The sequence below is a fragment of the Cryptomeria japonica genome, chromosome 4, assembly GCF_030272615.1.
Source record: "Cryptomeria japonica chromosome 4, Sugi_1.0, whole genome shotgun sequence".
NCBI classification, from domain to species: domain Eukaryota; kingdom Viridiplantae; phylum Streptophyta; class Pinopsida; order Cupressales; family Cupressaceae; genus Cryptomeria; species Cryptomeria japonica.
In genome coordinates, this window is record NC_081408.1 from 651,866,063 (window position 1) to 651,888,214 (window position 22,152).

Below are 22,152 nucleotides of genomic sequence, written 5' to 3' on the forward strand. Positions count from 1 at the left end.
CAGCAGTTAATTCGATTTTGAAATAAACATGAATCATTTACAAGGTCGGCCTCATTGAGGAATTGCAGTTCCTAAGTTTGGAGCGCCATAAATGAAGTATTAAGACCAGTATTTCGTCATTAATTCTACAACAATTCAATGCACATTTAAGCAAATTTTGTAGCAGACATAGAAGGTGGTTCAAATCAGGTTTGAGGGCCAATTTCCAGAGGTTAACAGCAGCAAGCGTGCAAAAATGTCAAAAGGGATGTAGACTCTACTTTAAGCAATTTCCTTCACTATATTGACCATTTCCAGACCTGAAAACTTCACTTCCATAGGTATAATTGTTTTTGTTGTTTTATGATAGAGTTGCTTCTTTTGAAGACTGATGAATTACATGGCCAAAGTTTTGAAATTTCATTTTCTTATGATCTTATTGTATTTTACATTGTATTTCATTTAAGGAATTCTGAAATCAACACAAGGTTCCATTCACTACCTTGATACAAGGTTTTCTCCTTTTCCAGGAATGATTTTAAGGAAGATAATGGTGAGCAGTGAGAAGCTCTACAATGTGGTATATCAAGAGGAAGATTAACAATTTCAAGAAGAAGCGAGTGGCAACTATTAAAAGAAGATCAAAGACATTAAGGCCAAAGATATCTCATCATGAAGAATTCCGAGGGTGGAGATGGAAATGCAAAGGAAAACAAGTTCAGCATGGAAAGGAGGACTCACAACATGAAAGAGGACAAGTTCAAGGTGTTCAAGTTCGAGAAAGCAGATACAAAGAGGATGTCACAAACTTAACAATGTAAGAGAGAGCAAGTCAAGAAGGGATCTAAAATGAAGACAAAGAACAACAATGACTTTGGATTTCCTTGGAAATCCAAGATCAAAGGAAGGAACTCAATAATGTGAAGGACGACAAGATCAGCATGATCAAAGAAGATAATAAAATGGAAGATTGCTCAACAATGGACTAGCTCAGGACATGAAGAAAACTTCACAATGATGGCGAACAAATGAAAAAAAGACATGTTCACACACGACAAGGATAAGAAAATGAAGATCAAGGACATTTAATGTATTTAAAAGGAAATGATTGCAACATGAAGTCAAGAACTTTTCAAAGTATTCCAAGAAGGAGAATAGAAAACAAAGATAATCAAGATGTTCATGGGGAAGAAATGCAAAACATCACAAAGAATTTCAAAGGCATGAGATGAAATGATCAAGGAAAGTAGATAATTTCAAAAGAGTTAATCAAAGTTAGAGACTTGATCAAGATGATGCAATTTGGGAATATGAACCATCACAAATCGTCAAGGCTTAATGAGTTGACTATCAAGAGATATCGATAAAGAAAAGAAAATCTACAAGATATGCATGATGAGGTGACGCACATTCATCATCAAACAATCAAGTTATTCCAAGTCAACATGGCAGGTTCATCGAACTTGACTCATCACCAACTATACATGTACAAGGCACTAAATTCAATGTAACAACTATTTTTCTCATTGGTCCTTTTCCCTCAAAAGGACGTACATTCAAGATATGTAATTTTCCCATTGGATGATATTAAACATAAGGTGGCGGTTATTGTAACTACTCCAACTAGGGTTCGTTTTGAATTATCTTGGCCATTAATTTAGAATCAATCGGTGCCCTTCATTTGTAATCAAGAGCTCTATATAGGGCTTGCTCTTCTCATTTGTAAAAGTTAATAGCTCTTTAGAAAGTAGTACAAGTAGTAGGAGGAGGCAAGAAATTGTTGCCAAGACAATGTCAAAATAAATACACGATTTTTGTTGAAGATATGGTGAATCTTTGTATGAGTTTCAACATGTTGCATGGTTTCTACTTCTCAAATTTTAGATTTGTTTGCATGGAGTTGATTAGTTGAATGGAAGATCTTGTTGTTGATTAATGGTGGAGCCTATATGTTCATACCATTTGGAATTTGTTGATTGTGAATTGCAATGCATGGTTAGTTTGAACTCATATTGAAAGCTTAGCTTCAATTGCTCTATGCTCAGTGTTCATGGTGTTGGTGTGCATAAGTGATTTTGAAAATCAATTGTGTACCCTTAGGAGATTGCACCATTTTTGTGTAGTTGTTTCCTCACGGCGAAGCAAAGCTTGGTTTGGTTTCACTAAGTTAGCAATCATTTCTTGCATCGTTAGGATTTTAGATTAGATTTTCTAAACCCTAGTCACTTTTGTCTTTTATTTTCCAAGTTAGTTAAGTATTCCAAGTTCCAGCAAAGTGTAAGTCCCTTTGTGTTACCAGCAATATCTCATCATTTCATTGAGTCTATCCAACATAAAGTCACATCGTTCGCATTGTAAACCTTAGGATTGCCGTATTTGATCACAAAGTTTAGCATTTGAGGTTTTCTTGTTCAAGAGAGGATAGAATACTGAGTATTTTATTTTGTGACCAAGATGTCATTAAAAACACATCAACAAAATTGACACTAGGAGGGCATGAATGACGAACGTTGGAACCTATCAACTTATATTTGGAGCAGTTATCCTCTATGCCCCACAAAAGAATTACCACAAGAGGGAAGCCGAGAACGCTGGATCGTCAACTTAATTTGCAAAAAAAAAGGAGACAGTTCATTTTCAAATCTACCGCAAGCTGGAACCAATATGAGCTTTGAAAAGCTAAATTTGAGATATGCCAAATCTCTTTTATGTTGAAAATCAAAAAAAAAGAAAAAAAAAATCTCAATGGATGGGCAACAGTTTCATGTTTCTTGTCGCCGTCAGGATCATCAATTTCATATTCTTCAGCTTTGGTGGGCTTTGAATGCACAACTACATCCTAGGAATTTGTCCAAATTTGCAGTACAAGGAAAGTGCAAAATCCACAAGACTAATAAACATGATGAGATGCATTGCTTGACTTTTTTGTCAAGAATGGAGTTAGCATTACAAGGAAAGATCTTTTGAAATATAACTAAACTAGTAATATTTGAAGAAGCCGATAATTTCAATGTTCCAAAAAGTAATGATGCATTCACAAGATTCAAATGGAGGATTGAGAATTAGTTAAGTCTTGATAATGAATTATGGCTAGAAAACATATTGCTACATTGTTGGTGCAGGATTCATTATTGGTATTGGAAATAAGCCACACCTGGACCGACGATGGACTGGTCCAAGAGGGGCTAGTAGCTCAGTGGTAGAGCACTCCAACAGCGTATGGAAGGTCCTAGGTTCGAGTCTTGGGTTGGATCCGCTAGTTACAATCATTCTTAAAGGTTACAGTGATTCTATTAAAGATTTTGAAACAAACCCACATCAATGCAATCTCAAAATTATACTACCCAAAACTGGAAAACGAAACCCTAAAGCTTCCTACAATATCTTCTTATTGTTGGCTCTATAACTGCAACAGTCCAATCGCCTCCAAATGAAACCCAAAACCTCCTTTAACACTAGCAATTTGAAATCAGCAAGCCAAATGAACTCTCTCCAAAGCGAACACCCAATATGAAGAGGAAACCAAATGAATTCAATGTGGTAGTTGAGGCTCACAAGGTAGCTGGAAGAGATCCTGCAATGATGGCAAGTAGATGGACTGAGTGGAGAAGAAATGCACCAATTCATTTGGTACTCAATTTTCATGTCACATATTCATTTCTTGTACACTTTCGAACCACTGCTAATTTCTAGCACTTTATGGCATCATAGTGTTTGGGCCAGCCATTAAAACTAGTGGAACTATAGATCGAGTTTATTACTATCTTCAAACCTCCAACAAAAGCCAAGGCTTTCATCTCTATTCCCTTCACAAAGACTTTTCACCATTATCAAACCTTGGGATGGATCAAGCATTAATATTATCACGCCTTTGACAAGTAATATGCTTTCCTCTTTAGCATGTTGGGCTTCACCACTATGTTGAGCCTAGAGGGGAGAGACTGCCACCCCAGAAGGTTGATAAACATTACAATACACATTCTTTACATGTCGAGCCTCTAGATTGTCAAACTCCTCATAATATGCCAGACTTCAAGGGGAGCACATTCCAATCTGAAAGTCCGATGAATACACTATGTACTCCCTTTGTGCATTGGGTTGTCGAGATTAGCGAATTAAACTTACATAAGCAATTACTGAAGATATTTCCATAACGGAAATGATTGAGAACTAAAGACTGAATAGAAAGATTCTAAATACTAACAAACTAACTTACAAAATAGAAAGTTACTAAAAACTAACTAAACAACTTAAATGACCATTCTAAGCTAAATATTACAATATTACTTTAATAGTTCTAAGTCTTCTGACAATTCACCTTTTTGCACTTTGAATGATGAAAAGCTACTGAAAAGGACTGTTACAAACCCTAAGAAAATCATTAAAACACTGGATGCTTGACTGAATGTGCTCTAAATTATCTTTGATAACTGAAAATATGCTAAAAACTAGAATCAAACCCTAGGCGCTTGAGCATGGATGTACTAGCTGAAAAGTGAAAACCCTAGGTTTCCAAACTTAAAACTGTTGGGAGTATGGATGACAGTAATACCCTAGCAGGGAATAACCTTTGCAAATATCTTAACAAAAATATTAAAAAAATCCTACCTTGAAAACCCTAGGGCTTTATTAACAAAACTGCACCAAAAATCTGAAACCCGGGGTGGCTTGAGTAATTATTGTAATGTGTTTTTCAAATCAGCAAAACCATAGGCAAATGTCTTACTATAATTCCTTCATAAAAGTTTAAAATCACCCTTGAAAAACCCTGAGATTAGAACAATGATCAAAAAATACCTACAACAACCTTCCAACACCCTTGATGGCATCCTGGAAAAAGTTTATGAAAATGATGAAAAACACTGAAAACTCTGTTCTTCAATGGAAAAAACCGAAAACCAGAAAACCCTAGGTTGAGATTGCCCTCCAATACTGCTCTTCTTTTTTCCTATTGAGCACTGTAACCTTGAATGACTAACAATGAAACACTTTGCTGATACCGAAGGAAAGGTTTGCTTTTGGAGATGACAAGCCAAGGCGAAGTGCATGCCCACGGAACCCCTTGCCACTTGAAATTTGACTGACTTGCAAAGCACACATTTTGGGAACTTCCCCCACTTAGTTTTTGGTCCTAAATGGAAAAGCAAGTCATTTTTCTATGCCTTCATCAAATTTCAACAATTCGCATCTCGTTTGATGCATTGTGAAGTACTTTTTGCTGGCTATGCAATCACACTTTTGAAACCCACAAGTAGGACATCCAAAATCATGGGAGAGAAAGATTCCATAATGACTCTTTAAATGAAAACAACTTGCATCAAAATGGAAGAAACACTTAAAAAGAAAAATTATGGGTGAAGCAATATAAATATGGGCTTTCAATCTAGACTATCACACAAATTTCCCACTTAAGTAGATGCCGAATCATATGCCGCAGCCGGGGGGCCCCCAAGAACCATATAAGTTTTCCCCCGGCTTCTACCTTGCCTTAAATCTGGGACTTTAACAGGAAATAGTAAATTTCTTAAATATTGGAGACTACATCATTCGAAATTTAAAACACAAATGCCTATAGGGCTTTACAATACAAGAGCAGTAATGTTTTCACCCAAATAATCACAGGACTTTCTGTCTTGTCCCAATCCAGACTCCATCACCAAGAACAATAAAATTTGAAGAATACAATGTTTTGTACTGAATGATAAAAATGACTCCGGGTTTACAAGACAGGTTCAACAATTTCACACATTTTAAAGTCAATTTTAAATTAAAAACAGCACAACAAATGACCTTGAAAACTATTGACCAAATGTAAGACAATGCAGACCAACAAATCAGACACAAAAAGTAGTTCTGCAGTTGCTCATTTCAAAGCCAACCGGGTGGTTTCTAACAGTTAAAGATTCTAAGGTAGTTTTTAATCCATGGTCATACTACAAAGTCATAGTAAAAAGTGGCGGTCTAAAATTTCCTTAAAAACATCACTGGTTTTAAAATTGAGTCCCTCTTCCTACAGATTGAAGACCAACCATTGTATTGCATTAAAAAAGCTTCGACAAAATCACAGAATAAAAGAGGACAGATGACCAAACATTGCCTTGCATTGACAGTGGTTGATGAACATATATAACGTGCCACCTAAGCCAACACTTCTATAGCTTGTAATGCATCCTTTTATTGCAGATGATAATGCTTAGTCACAACACAAACATCACTCAGTCATTGTGACACAATCATTTAAACATGGTCCCAATCAGTTTAATATTATATTATTATTCATCCAAACTGCATAGAGAATTTCATCCCATGGTCACAATTCCCTGCAGAATGCTTGATTGACTGCATACACAACCCTGGGGGTAATATCTCTATCTTGTCCTTACAAACCAGAGATCTCTGGTCGATAACTGAAGTGATAAAGATGATCCAGAAATACAAGGATAAAAGTATTGAAAGAAATGATGCCAGACTAGAATCTAAATAATGGACTATCTTGTTCGAGCATAAGCAAAATGGAACCAAAAAGAACTCATCATTTTCACACTATAGTTCATATATATTTACCCCTGAACAGAGGTTAGAGCATAATCTGGCAACCTTTCATTCTAAAGGAGGGCAAAAATCATACTAAATTGTACAAAAATAACATAATGTAAAACAGTTTGTTTTATACTGGTAGTATTTGCAAATACCCTACGAAAATGGTGATGAAGCTTCAACACAAAACATTGGAAATACCAAGCAACCTACCGATTCAATATCCTCCCTCATATGCCTCAGCTTCACATTGAAGATGCTAAGCCATTCATCCATGTCTTCAACGCAAACCATAGCTGATTCAAGACTTTGTAAAACCTGAAAACATGTCTCAAATCATGGTAACAGTTCTTCCAAATAGAGATTAAGAAAAGGTAACACAAAGTTCAGTAAAATATTAAAAACTATCCAAAGATGCTTAATAACTGTTTCATTGAATTTTTCCATGCTTGAGCTCCATAATACACAAACAACTATCAAAGCCAATAAATTTTGCATGGTTGACAAAAGATTCACATCATAATGTTTGCCAAGAGTTAACACTTACTTCTTCAACTAAAGGTTCACTCTCCAAAATAGCATACACATTGGCTGCCTCCAAAGCAAGTAGTTCACGCTTTAAACGTTCAGAAAATGCCTCAGCTTCATCGATTCCCAGGACATACCTGTCTTACAGAAAACCAAAGATCAATTTATTTATTATATGATATCACAGCAAATTCACTTTTCAGAACAGTAAAAAAGGGACCGGCTTCCAAACAGTTCCACAAAAGCAAAATATACAAATAAAATTATAATAAATAGAAATTGAGATGCATGCAATCCGCTCCGACAGAATTGTTTATAAAATCTATATCCACAAAGTTGAGACCAACATATAGCCATTAAGGCACTGCAGAGATCTTATTACTCGGGTTAATTATATGGCACTTCACCTATACCATTATTTATAGGTTCGGATACTTAATACTTCTCTTGGTGACTCATAATTAAAATTAACTCTCAAATGACAAGCCAAAAACAATAAGGATACTTAAGATCAAACAAGTTAACATTGATCAAGACCACTTCAGCAGCCAAGGATTGGGTTTACAACATTTATGCTTTAAGAATAAACAGGGCACTCAAAAAGTGAGAAAAAACTTAACAAATCCTGCCAATAAAAATAGTAAGGACACCTTTGTCACTTTCTGATGTTTAGTTGGAATGAGTGAACCATGGAGACGCCCCCACCCCAGACCCCGCAAAAACAAATATCCGCATGTTTCTGAGATGGAGACATCCCTGGGACAAGGGGACTTGGGGGAGACGTCCCCTCGCCACACCGTAGGGACTGTGGAGACATTGCTGGGACAGCGGGGACACCCAACCATCTCTAACATATGACAAGCCCAAAAAGTGAACAAAATAAAAAACTTGAATTTTTATTGGAACCAATGCCCAAGCTAGAACCTTAATGGCCAATGGACCCCACCAATGCTTTCCAAACCCTATTAAACACCCCATAATCTTCATTTTTACTCACAAATTCATTTCAACAGCAAGGTTGAAGAGAAGCAAAAGAGTAAGTGAAGGAGTGAAAGAGTGAGAATGAAGTGTTGCAAGAGCAAGAGAGGTGAGAACAAGCAAGAAGAACAGGAAGAGGAGGGATTCTACACCATGTTGGAAGGAATTTTAAAGCATATGGTAGTATTCCATGATTGTTTTATATAATAAAAAATTATTATTAGTTTCATATTCAGATTTAGCTGGGCCACTGGACAGAAGGTCAATTGGCAAAAGTCGGAGATATTCTTTTTTCACACTGAGGTAGGCACTCAAAGGGTCATTCCCAAACTCTCTGGCATCAGAATTGGACATCTCCCAGGGAAGTTTCTTGGTACGCCGCTCTTTGCTGGAGCTGGTAAGACCGAGATTTGGAAAGGGTTAATTGATAGTTGTAAAGCAAAAATAGAGGGTTGGAAAAGCAAATGGCTCACGTTGGCCGGTCGCATTTTAATGTTGAAATCAGTAATCTCGGCAATGCCAATTTTTTCCATGGCTTGCTTCAAACTTTCAGGTATGATCATCAAGAACATTCAACAGAAAATGAGGAAATTCCTGTGGAATAGTAACCAGGATCAGGACAAAATTCCTTTAATGGCTTGGGATAGAATTTGCAAACCGAAAGGGGGTGGTGGTGCGGGGCTCCGTGACTGGAAGTTAATCAATGAAGCTATGGGGGCGAAGTTGGTGTGGCAGATGTATAGCAAGCTGGAGCAGAGATGAGTACGAATTCTTCAGGCCAAGTACCTGGACAATGAAGATAGGGAGAGAATACTCACGGTTGAAAATCCCACTAGAGGATCTGCCCTTTGGAACTTTCTAATGAATTGTAGAAGCTTGGTTACCAATCACCTGACATGGCGAATAGGAGATGGCCATTAGGCTAGTTTTTGGCAGGATTCTTGGGACGGTCGCCCAACCTTGGATGTCAGGGTTCCTCCGCGGATTGTTCAAAAGACCATCCAACAATGGGGAGACAAAGTGAGTGATTTTCTGGTCCCAGAATCATTCGATCTGAGAAAGAGAATGACTTGGAAGGATCCTAGCGATCTGGATTTGGGGGAGGATGATCAAAGGACGTTGAGGAATATCATAGCAAGTAGAGAGGTGACGGGTTCCAGGGAGCAAGATGAAATCATTTGGTGTGGTGCGAAGAGTGGAATTTATTCTGTCAAGCTAGGGTACGCCTTGTTGGAGGAAGATGTCGGGAAGGTGGATTGGGAAGCAAAGATATGTTGGAACAACGCTTGTCCGCCCAAAGCAGGTGCATTCTCATGGCTGGCGGGTAACAACCGTATTTTGACCGGGGATAGACTTAAAAGAATGGGGTTTGCGGGTCCCTTTCGTTGTGTGCTATGTAAGAAGGAGGAGGAAGATGTGGACAATCTTCTTCTGGGATGCGAGTTTTCCTAGGAAGCATGGCAATTCGGGTTGCAGAGGCTGAGTTGGAAGGGGTCGTTGGCAGGGAACCTGAGAGACTGGCTAGAATCGTGGCCAGTTTTGAACAATTCATCAACCTTCGCTGCAATTTGGAAGGTCATGCCATCAACAGTAATGTGGGAAGTTTGGAAAGAACGGAATCAACAGCTCTTTGAGGATAAAACAGAACCCATGGAGCGATTTCTGATCAGATTGGAGAGGCCAATTTCGGAATTAGTCTCTAACGCTACTTCCCAGGTAAACCTAGCGAAGACCCCACTCACTCAGTTTGATGCTGGTATCCTGGTGGGCTGGCCTTTGATCAAGTTCAAGCCTGCTAATGGGCTTTTGAGGGCTTATCCTCCTAGGGCTGTTGAAAAAAGTCATGTGTGGATGCCGCCAGACAGGGGATGGATCAAAATAAACTTTGACGGGGCATCCAGGGGGAATCCCGAGACCACCGGTGCAGGGGTCATTGCTCGAGATGAGAAAGTTAGTACTTTAGCATTTGGAACAAAGAGATTGGTGGATGGCACTAACAATGAAGCTAAGTGTCAAGTGGCAATTGAAGCAATTCTTATGGCGAAAAATTTGGAGGTGAAAAAACTACACCTTGAAGGGGGCTCCCAAATAGTGGTAAATGGCATCACTAGGGGTAGGATGGATGCTTGGCACCTAGATAAACATATCAGAAGAATACATGACCTTCTGATTGGGTTCGAGGACTTTAAAGTATCGCATGTTCTAAGGGAAGTGAATGCAGAAGCTGATGTGCTCCCAAACGTAGGTGCAAATGGTTCCTTGGATGAACATTTTAATTTCTTTGAAGACTTAAGGGATTTGGATCCCTTAGAATTTGTATGAATAAGTGTCGAGTATGAAAGGTGAACCCGAGAAGTTGTGAAAAGCTATGTGTGAACCCATTTTAGATATGCATGTTGAGGGGTGGGGAAGGCTTATGTGGATTGAGTACACTGCAATGGCAGCAAGTAGAGAAAATGGCAGCGTAGGTGCAATTATGACAGTGAATGGTACTTTGGTTTTGCTGGCGATGTGCGGTGTGAGGTGGTGCATGCGGAGTAATAAATGGAAGGGGTGGCAGCGTTTTGTGACATTATGGTCCTCGGTTTTTGGCATTTCGAAGAGGGATTGCAATTTCCTTTGTGATCTTTGTTTCTAGGCTGTGTGGCAAGGGAACGATGGAAGCGAATTTCTCGCAGTTCACTCTGGACCAAATGCCTGCCTTTCGAGACCCTATTTCAAGCCATCGTCTGAAGCATGTATTTAGGGTTGACGAGGAAGAATTTGGAAGGCTGTTCGTTTGATGTTTGGAGATGAATTCTTGAACACTGACTGTCGCCAGCGAACTAATTTGGTCGTATCGCCACTGTTTGTGGCACTGGCGTTGATGGTGGGAAGTTCAAGGGAGGAGGTGACGCGGGTGGCGTCTCTCGTTCTGAGACCAAAATGGTCGGTTGGCCTGGTAGAGTTGGTGGAACGTGCAGAGATTGGTGTGGGTTTGCGAATGGAGCAAGGGTCGTGGAGGCGCTTAGGCGGGCGGAATGATGCAGCGCAGCCTCTGGTGGTGTGGTCGGCCTCTCGCTCGGTTGAAACCCAGTTGGAGGATGCAAGGAAAGGGTGGCGCGATTTGCTGGACTTTGTGCAGAAGATGGGTCCGACGAAGCGGGCAAAACTGTGCGGCAAGCAAACCCCGTTGAAGTCGCTGGCTCCGATTGGTGAGGATGGGTGGCCGATGGTGCGACATCAAATCCCACGAAAGATTGCGAAGATCGTGGAACGCAGCGAGTTGCGAGGAGGACAGCCAGGAACCATGACCAGTTCTGGGATGGTGCAGTCTAATGCAGGACCCAGTCATGCCATCCCCAATTTCTCCAAGGAGGAGGCCCTTGGCTAGCTCATGTAGGATGGTTTCGTGAGGAATTTTCTGTTAGTAGGCCGTTGGGTTTTTTGGTGGTTTTTCACTGATGTAAGGAATGTAACCTTAGTGGTTGGCATAGCTGGTGTTGTTTTTCTGTCTCAGGTTTCATTTTGAGTTTTGTAGGGGCGAGACCCCATATAGTCTTATGATAGTGGAAAAGCTGCAGAGCAGCTGAAGGCATGTAATTTTCTCCTTTCAATCAATACAAATTTTAAACCTGTTATCGATCAAAAAAAAAAAAAATGAACTGAGAGTATACACCTGGTTGAGGAAAACAAGAGTGAAGAAGTGTGTAGTGTGGAGAATAAAGTGTGTGTGTGTGTGTGTGTGTGTGTCTATATATATATATATATATATATATATAGATAGATAGATATCTGTGTATATGTTCTTTGAAAACAATTAATCTCTATACCAGATTGTTGAAAGGCTGTAAATGAAAACATCTTATCAGGTTTGAAAGAAGATATGTACAAATGTGTGTGGCTGTATATAAATGCTCCTTGAAGACAAACATTATGCATACATGTACCCAGTCATTGAAAAAGCAACTCAAGTTCAGTTTCACTTGGGTAAAACATGCTCTAGCACCAGCAGAGTGCTGACCCTCCCTTTTAGTACCAATTGTTGTGGGAAACACTTTAAAAAATCCTTGTTTACCAAACAAATATCAAAAGGATAGTTTTTAGACATCTAAATTCACAAAGCAGCTGGAAATCAATAAATGGGCTTCAACGGCTAATTGAACAACATCAAATATAATGATTCTGTATTTTGGCTTTGGAATGTTCAAAATATAACAGAAATTGAATTCAGATACTTGTTATTTCAGACACTACGATATCTACACCATAATGAGGTTTAATGAAAGAGAGAATATACGAACGTGCCGAGAAGAGCCTCCATGTCATCCTCTTCTGCTTGTGAAACAAGGTCCTGCTCAACTGTAACCTTCAGCTCACTTGGTCTATCACCATCTTCCATTGGACTATCCCGTGCAATTGTTTTGACAGGAACTGTTTTTGTATTTGCCTATGACAAAAGAGACCAATAACAATTCTCATAAACTTAAGTACCAAATGCATATTGTGTTATAGATTGAAAGCTAGCAAGACCAACAAAGAATAACACTTGACTTCAGAAGTGAAGAAGATCATGACTATATGATAAGCATGTTATTATCTTATTCTAAAACGATGAACATTGACACCAAGGAAGTATAGTAGAGTGCAAACATAAAATAAACAAAGCACATTTTACAGCACTCCCATAAAATAGAGAGTATAATTAAAATTACAATGCAAAAGTGTGTTTTCTGAACAATGAACATAAACACCAAGGATGTATAGTAGAGTGCAAACATAAAATAGAGAAGGCTATTTTTTACAGCAGTCTCATAAAATAGACGGTATAATTACAATTTTAATGACATAATATGACAAGCATACCAATATCTCATTCTCAAACAAAAAAAAATGACCTCAAATGACCAATAACAGGCTTTGAATTTTACATCACTCACTTTTATTGCTCTTATACAGGAAAATAAACCATAAAGTTTAAAAATATGCATCCAATATATATAGAGTACCAAAAAGACTGGAGAACAAACGAAGAGCATCTTTTTACATTCCTTTGATTATAAATCAGAGATGCACCATGTTCATATATATCCAAGGTGAAGCAACCACCCTCTTAGCCACCACATGATCAACTAAATATCCATGGTAATTAAGATGTGAGTAACGTATAATCAAGAGAAATGAAACATAGGAAAAAATATAAACCAAAGTGTAAAGTGAGCATATATCCAACAAACGCCCTTGTGATCCAAAGTCAAAAGACGTCTTGGATTAGCTATGGGATATGTGAACATGTCAATTATTCCACGTATTATCTTAAGTCTCAAATCATGGCACAAAAGGGTGAATCATTCCAACAGATCCATCTCTCCACCATATGCCAAAGAAAGCAAATAATATCAAAAAATCAGGTACATATCAACTAAGTAACATCAAAAGCAAGAAACGAATGTTCTGCACAATTGCAAATTAATCCACCTATGGAAGAGTCAAAGTCCTTTCACCAAAAGCTCTCAAACCAAAGAAGGCACATGTCGACGCTTAAAACATTGCAACTTTGGCAAAAAAAAGTGTCAATTCTCAAAATATGATGAATCAACTTCTAGCATGGCCATCAATCAACCACAAATGATTACATTCCTCGATACAATGCAACTGTAAGTATAGGTGACTAATTCTCCAATGGTGTCACTCTTCACTGCAATGACCTTTTGACTACAATGTGAAGCCATCTCAAAAAAATGATGAATCTACACTCCAATCATTGATGCAAACACTCTCCAATAAAAGGTAATCAAACTAAAAGCATATCCATCAATTAGTCACTCTCATCACTAATGCTCACTACAATATCATCATGAATCGAGTACTATCACTGACCATCTCCACTCCAAAATTTAGATTATTGCCATAATCCAATGTGCAAAATCCAAAGACCCAAATTGTGTCTCATCTATTAGAATATTAGAATAATGATGTAATAAAGCGTATGCTTACACTTGTATGTAATAAGTGTTTAGTTGTAGATCATTAATAAGGTTGTTATAAGGTGATTGTAGTTCTTTAATGAGGTTGTAATTGGGTGTTTCTAAATCTATATATTGTTTTGCTTTCTCCATGATGAGCACGCCTCTTTCTATATAGCCATTGTTCAGTCTTGTGAGGGAAGTCAGGAAGAGAAGGTCATAGGTCATTTGCAAAAGTTTCGAGATCATGATCATGGGTTTAGGTCACAAGGCGATAGCTAGGCCATGGGATGGCGAGAAGGTCACAACTTGTAGAGAATTGTAACAAGAAGATTGATAACTGAAAGGTTCATGGTTGTCAAAAAAATGTATAGTGTCGCATCGTGTACTAATTATTCGTCCTAATTAATTAAGTAATTCTTTAATTATTTAATTAAGTTAATTATTCTTCTAAACTGACTCAACCATCATTCTTCATCTTATTAATTATTCAATTTCTATTCCTTAATCAATTAATCATTTAACCTTCTTTCTCAAATATTAATTATTTAATTAATTACGATTAATTAACTTAATTAAATAATCTTTATTATTTAATTAATTCTATTTCTAAAGTTTAAATAATTTCATTTAAATTATTTAAATTAATTAACTTATTCCTCCATTTCCCCAAATTCGAGTTTCAAATAATTCCATCTAATTTCATTTCTCTCAAATTCATATTTCCCCAAATGTGAATTTCAGTTAATTTCATCTAATTCCAAATCATCAAATTCATATTTCACATTCAGTTAAAATCATGTGCATTTCATGCATTTGGAAGTCCAAATTCAAATCCAAATTGAAAATGCAAATCAAATTCAATTTCAAAATCCTACAGCACATGTTGAAATCATAACTAATCAATCAGTTAACCAATTAGTTAACTCAGTTAACTCTTCAATCTCCCCTTTTCACTCCAAATCAGTTTTTTCTGACTAGCCAATCAATCCACTTATCTCTCCAATCAATTCAGTCATCTAATCCATCTATTTAGTCAACTAGCTAGTCTATTCAGTCTACTAGTTAATCAATTGAGTTCACTCTCCAATCAATCAAGATGAGTTCACTGATCAATCTAAATCAGTTGACTATCAATCAGGACTTGAGTTCAAATCCTCACCCCTTCTGTGTTGAAAATCTATATAAACAGCATCATTTTCTCATTTCAAGCTAGAATCAGAGTCTTCAAACAATTGTCTATCTTATGCAAGAATTTCAGTGCAACATCTAAGAGCCACCTTCATACACAATTCGGAGAAGAGCAATGGAAGCTTTGTCAAATAGATTGAGGGAGTCTTAATTAGATTCATTTATTCAATTCTATTGGTTTTACATTATTCTACTCTTATTTGGGATTAAATTTAATTAGATTAGAGTTTGTGATTCGCTCTTATAATCCGATTAATTATGATGAGGTTAACCCTAATACAGTGAGCACTAATCATTGATGAACTTCTATGCATCTTTATGTCCAATAGTTGGAATACTCGACAAGTACTCGCCCGTGTTTGCCGCCATGAACAGCTCGCGAATTTGGTTGCTATGATGAAAACTCACAAAAAAACTGTGAAAACTCGCCAGAAAACTCTTAAAGAACTTGTGGATGTGGTCAAAGCCAAGTTGGACGTGATTTTACACGAGATTTTGACATGGTAAACACCTGTTTTTGAAGCATTTTTCCCCTTTAAAACCCTATGCCAACCCAAACAATGTCACAGTGAATTGTTCATAGGCATTCAAAGGCGTTTGAAGGCGACTGGAGAAGTTTGAAGCCGTCCGAGCAGTCTACCAACATTAGGAACTTTTCAAAAACCATTCTATTTTTTTTCGCATTTTTCCTCTATATTTTTTCTCATCGTAACTATGCACCACTACAAATGCCTGAAATTTATTGTTTTAATTTTCATATTGTTTTATAAAGTTGAAATTTCAGACCCTTTTTCATCGCCTATATGCAAAATAAGGTTAAAAATTATATAAACTTAAAAAAATAGTTATATAGTTTTATATTGTTTATGTAAGTATTGAACAAACAAATTTAATAGAAAACATTTCCTCGCGGTTTTTAGACTCATTTGATACATTTTCTAATTGAATTTTGCAAAAAATAAAGTTTTTTTATAAGAAATTTTAGTACTTTTTAAGTTGCCAAGTTTTTGCCAAGTTTTCGCCAAGTTTTTTCCGATTCGAAAAATTTGGGCTTTTCGAGTACCCTCCAAGTCCAAGTATGCGATCTGAGTCACTCCAAACTATGCAAGCTACAAAAGCTACTTGGAGTCACAAGGCTGCAAAACACATTAGCAATTTAGCAATCAAAAATTTGTGGGAACAGTCACAATTTGGTTGAACTGGATCTTCCAATTGCAGCATGTAGAGTCAAAACATGGCAGAAATATTGTTTTTAGGGCATGCCTGAGTTTCAAACAGCACAAAATATATGGGAAGGCTACAAGTGTGAGCAAAAGGATTGTGGGTCGCAAGTACAATGTATGGAAATAGTTGAAAGATTCATTTGTTTTTCTTTAGCCATGGTAGGCAACAATAAGAGTTTGCAATCAACCATTTTGGGCTCTTTTGTAATCATGAGCAGATAAAATCACAAGTATTTCATTATTTTATTCTCTACCAAATCCTTAGTTTAGTTTCCATGTAAAAATTGGAGATTGTAAAAAGTTCAAATTGAGGCTGAAATTTTGAAAAAAGTCTGTAGAAGTAAAATAGTGGTTTCTTCTCCAATATCAATATAAGGAGATGAAAATCTTTATAATAATCAATCATGTTAATTAATGGATTATTAAAATATTGTGTTCTATTAATTTTTACAATATGGTATCAAAGCAAGGGGTCACATGAATTTACTAGTTGCAACAAAGGGCAAAAATTATGAGTTGTTCCTGGTATAATTTGTGGCCTACTTTTTTGAAAAAACTCTTGAGGGTTTCAAGATTCAATCACGAAATTTATTAAAAGAAATTATATATTGTTAAAGGCTTGTGGATTGTAGTGGATGTTCTATGTGATGGTTTTGTTGGAAATATCTATTCTATATTTAAGTATGCCTCTAGGAAGCTGCAAAGAAGAAATTTATTATGGATTTGCAGAGCAAATAATAAATTGGAGAAATTGAGTTCATTCATTACTGTTAGGCTGAGTACTTTCCAACCATAAATTTCACACCTGTAGCTGTACCATTTTCCATGTTCAAATTTGTCATTCCATTGGGATAGTAGCGTGAGAGGGATAAGGAAGCAATTCCTTTTATATTTTTTTATTTTTTTATCTGCCAAGTCTATTGCCCCTCTAAGGGTGAAATATGGTGATTAAGGAGTGAGACACTGCGCAAGACCAAGGGAAACTTAGTTAACTCGACCAGCCACCCCAATTTATTCACCATAATCACACTAAATTGGTGTGCAACAGCAAATTGGAGAAATAAAGAGGTATGATATACAGGGACAGCATTGAATACAACCATGTATGAGACCAAAAGAAACTGATTTATCAAATTTTTGATGTACACAAGAGTCTTCAAGGGTTGAAGGTTAACAAAATTTACCTTTCAGCTGTGCATTGGCATAATAAACTTTTATCAACAATTAAATTGTTGAATGCGAAGTGCTTGTAAAAATGTCAATGACTATGTCCATGTATGACAACCGCTCTAAAGTTTAAACACTTCAAATCAGATTTCTTTATTGATTTTAAGATTTCAAAACTGAGTATGCATCCTTAGTAACCCAAACAATAGATCCACATCCCTAGTAAAACAATCTGAATATGCATCTGTATCATTGAAGTCAAGCACATGATGCGTCCCCTACCCCTCTACCTTCTTTGCATGCAATTAAATGTTTAACTACATTAAAACAAGACCATTCAAATGATTTTGAATCATCTTGTGGCACTTCTTTGTGTGGCTGGCCTCAAAAACATTCAAATCGCACTCACAACCAAAAGAACTACAAGGATGCAGATAATAAGATTTTAAAGCTCAAGTGTCATACAACCAAAAAATCTTCCCACCACAAATTTGTGAAGCAACCAATTATTTTTATACTCAGCTACAGAGTGGCTCTCCTACCAATGTATAAAGGTGAAGAACACAATCTCCCCTTCGCCCCCTTACAAACTTGTAACTGATCATATACAATGTCTCAAAAATTGTCATTAAAAACAAACTTCTCAATACACTAATTGAGGCCAAGCATAACTTCCTCATCCATTTTGAATCAAGTGGAGAAGAAAAATGTACAGTTCAAATAGTAAGGCATCAACATGAATATGATAATGGAATTGTCAAGTCCACCTCTAATCAATAATGTAACATATGGATTCATGTGTTTCTTTTAAACCATATAAATGTCAAATCACCTCTTTGGCCCTCTCCATGGCCCCATATAGATATCCATTGGGGTTTTCATCCCCATCCACAATTGTAGAACTATAAAAAATGGTTCAAAGACTTAAAAACAAGAGTGGATGATAGCTAAAATAAACAAAATCAAAAGTTTTAAAAAGCTAACACTAAACCAGTAAAATTTCAACAATTTAAAATCAACAAAATAAAAAATTAGAAATTTACAAAATTAGCAAATTGTAACATTATAAAAAAAAATTAAAATCAAAACTTTTCATTGAAAACTTACCTTGATGATCTCATGCATGTGGCAAATTTATATCAGAAATGTTCATCACAACCCTCTTCACTTCAGCCTTCCTACAATAAGGACTTTCCAACCACCTTTCACTCACAAACACGTACTTTGCAAGGAGATGAAATTAATGGCAAACCATGACTCCTAACCACACAAGTTCCTTGCCATCATTGTGCCATCTAATGAGATTCAAGACCATGTGTGATTGTAATGTATTTTATAACATTCCTTGTACTTCCACCATGTTCTTCACCCATCTTAGTTTTCTTATGTCCTTGGAGACAAGTCAATGGATGGCACAAGGGTTTGAAAATAGCATAGAGTGCCTCACCTCTTCAAACCTATCAATTGCCACATACACCAATGCATTATCACAATCTAGACAATGTTTTCTACTCCCACCTCCATCACCACCTCATCCAACAAGTTGCACCACTAGAGGCATCGACTAACTTCAAAAGACTAACTATCCTCTTGAAGCCACTAAAATGTTAGTGTCATGTAATGTCCCCTTCATGTGGCCTTTCCAATATCCTCTAGAGCTCCAACTTTCTTGGGGTGCATCATCCTTCTCAAAATGGAGTTCAATTATTGGCATTGTGTTCAAGGGATCAAGATGAGTCCATTGACGCTTTTGAAAGGCAATTTTGCCATTTCAAGTGCATTTCAAACTTTTTGGAGCAATATTCTATTTTTGGTAAGTATCTATTTTTTTTAAAGTTGGATCTCTAATGAGCTTCTAAGTAATTTGGGGCATTCTAAATTCACCCTCGGACTATTTTTGCATTTTCCACAACTTTGGCTACATGTGCAAAGAATAGTTTAATAATTAAATAAGCATACTTTAAGCTGTTGAAAAAGCAAAATTAAAAGACAACTTATATTAATTATTTAATAAGGTAAATTTCAAAGACTTAAGTGTTGGAAAAGTTAAAGTAAAATAAGTCATTTTATGGAGCAAAAAAGATTATTTTTAAACGTGATTTTAAAATATAATTTTCAAAAAGTTCCATAGAGGTTTATAAAAAGAGGCTAAAGAGACTCCTTTGATGCATTCTAAGCATTCGATATTTTATTGAAACCTCAGTTGTAGAGTTAAGCAGATTTCTACCATCGTAGGACAAAAACCCTTTGGCGAAGATTGGTTTTGGTGGTGAAAGATTCCTCTCTAGCCAATACTGTGTGATTTTATCCAGGATCACAATTTGTGCAGAAAGGATTTAGAGGTGGATTTGTCCAAGATTATCATTTTGTGTTGAATGTTTAATGAATCCGAGGTTTTGTACTGAATCTTTGAAGTAATGAAGATTTTCATTTTGGAGATTTTTTGACTCTTTGAAAGTATGTTACATCATGTGACGTTTTCACACATCGCCCCATTGCAAATGGGGACCCCTACTTTTTCGCTTTGTAGGTTGGTTGCCTTAGCTTAGTCGTCTGGTAGTGTCTTTCGCTATTAACCTTTTACTTGAGGAGGTGTAGTGTCTTAGGTTGTCAAGAAATGATCAAGTCATGTCTATCTCTTTAAGTTGGAGTGGAGTTTAGTTAGCTTTTATTAGAATAATTAATTCTTTTAGTCTGATACCTTTTTAGTTGTTCTATTAATGGTCATTTAGTTCATCATTTAGCTTTTTAGTTTGTCTAGTATTTTAAGTGCAACTATTGCTTCTTTTATAAGACACATAGTTTGCTTTTTAGATTTTAGCTTTTTAGCTTTATTTAGCATTTTAAGCTTTTTAGCTTCATGTTGAAGCTTTACTTAAACAGTTCGTTCTTTTTAGAACACCATCTTGTAATTCCTTTATATACATTGTATATTCGTAATCAATTTATTCAATATCATTCAATTATTTTTCATGGTATCAAAGTGGGTCGATGGGCTTCTTTAGAATTTGGCGATAAAAATTCGTGGTCTCCTTTTGTAATGTCCCCTTTTCTAGGTGACATGAGATGAGAAAGGGTTGACCTACCATTCGAGTTCCCATAGGTCAATGACATGGTTAGGGGACTCATTCTGAGGGTTATGGAGCTTTGCAGGGGCTCTATGAGCCATTTTGGACCATCAAACGACAGTCCCTATTTTTTAGGGAGAACTGGCAGTTGACTGAATGACCACCTGGGGGACCAAGGAGTAGAGCAGGATCCTTTTGAGCAGTTACAGGTGTTTGGAAAGAGGTTCCTACTTTTTAGGGCGATTCCCTACTTTTTAGGAGGTTGTGGCAATTTCCATATTTGAGGTCCCACGGGACCATACCATGGTTTCAGTTTCAGGAAGATTGGGTGTGTTTCCTAGTTTCTAGGAGTATCCCTAGATTTTAGGGATGGGATTGCCAGTTGGCCCATCTTGTCCGACATCAATCACAGATAGGTGACGAAGTCAAATTCATGTTTGGTTGGTTATTTTGGGCTATTATTGGATCTATGGAAATATTTTAATATATTTAAATATTTCCTAAGTTAGCGATTAAATAAATTAAAATAAGGCTATGTATATAGCCATTTCGGAGTAATAAGGGGTTTTTGGCTTCATCTGGTTTGAAATGCCTATGTGTTATAGCTCGTTGGAAAGGTCTTGAACTTTGCTACATGATTCTCACCTCCCGGAGTCTTTTTGGATGCTTGAAGCTATTTATTCGCAATAAAGTGATATTTTTCTATAGTTTGACGCCATAATATTGGGAAAGTGTCACTTTAATTATAAAGCGCAAGCTTTATTATTCTTCAGGGTTCGACTTGCAAAGGAAAAGGAGTTATAAGGAGATGAAAACCTAATTGATAGCATCTTTGATCATTTTGAAACTTGCGAATTTGGGAATTGCTCTGGAAGAGTGATTTTGGTCTGGGACGCAAACCCCAAGTCTGAGCTTGTTGGGACGTAGCCCTCAGCAGGAGTTGACAGTGGATTTATCCAGGATTGCACAGAGATTGTCAGAGGTAGAAGACAAATCTTCTTGTCCCGAAGATTCAGCGTGCATATTGGGGGTTTCAACAAGGTGGCTGGTCTATATCAGCTGGCACGTGATTTGCAGCAGCTTCCACGCCTCCTTTGCAACCACGCCTTGTTTGTATGTTGGCTTGAAGAGTTGTATTCAGCTTATTTGGTCTTCCTTGTTCGTTGCCAGTAATATTCCTCCATCTGGCATCAATCCAGATTGAGAACAGCTCCAAACAAATGTATGGATTCTTGCTGAATACAAAACTAGGTTATTTGCCTGGTATGATTTGCAGTATTTTCAGATTGCTTAAGTATTCTTACAAGTGAACATTGTTTACTATTTTATTTCACAGTTGTTGCTATTTATCAATTACTTTACTTATAACATCAAAACCCAAAAAGAAACAATCCCTTTCTGCAACTTCTGTCTATTCTATAAGATCACCAGAAAATTACAAAAATATAGCATGTTTAATTAAGAATTTATAGCAGCAACAGCAAAAGGATCCATTTGGGATCTTTCACCTTTCTGGATTTTTTCAAAAAAAATTTA

General features: G+C 36.8%; 1 protein-coding gene across 1 annotated transcript in view; it reads right to left on the minus strand.

The window, feature by feature from the left end:
- LOC131047703 (exocyst complex component SEC3A) overlaps positions 1-22,152 on the minus strand; it is a 160,303-nt gene that overhangs the window by 77,120 nt on the left and 61,031 nt on the right. The window contains exons 6-8 of the mRNA XM_057981502.2: positions 12,306-12,451; positions 7,064-7,181; positions 6,730-6,834 (exon numbers count right to left, since the gene is read on the minus strand). Coding sequence (XP_057837485.2) covers positions 6,730-6,834; positions 7,064-7,181; positions 12,306-12,451 — 369 coding nt within the window. The remainder of the gene's footprint in view (positions 1-6,729; positions 6,835-7,063; positions 7,182-12,305; positions 12,452-22,152) is intronic.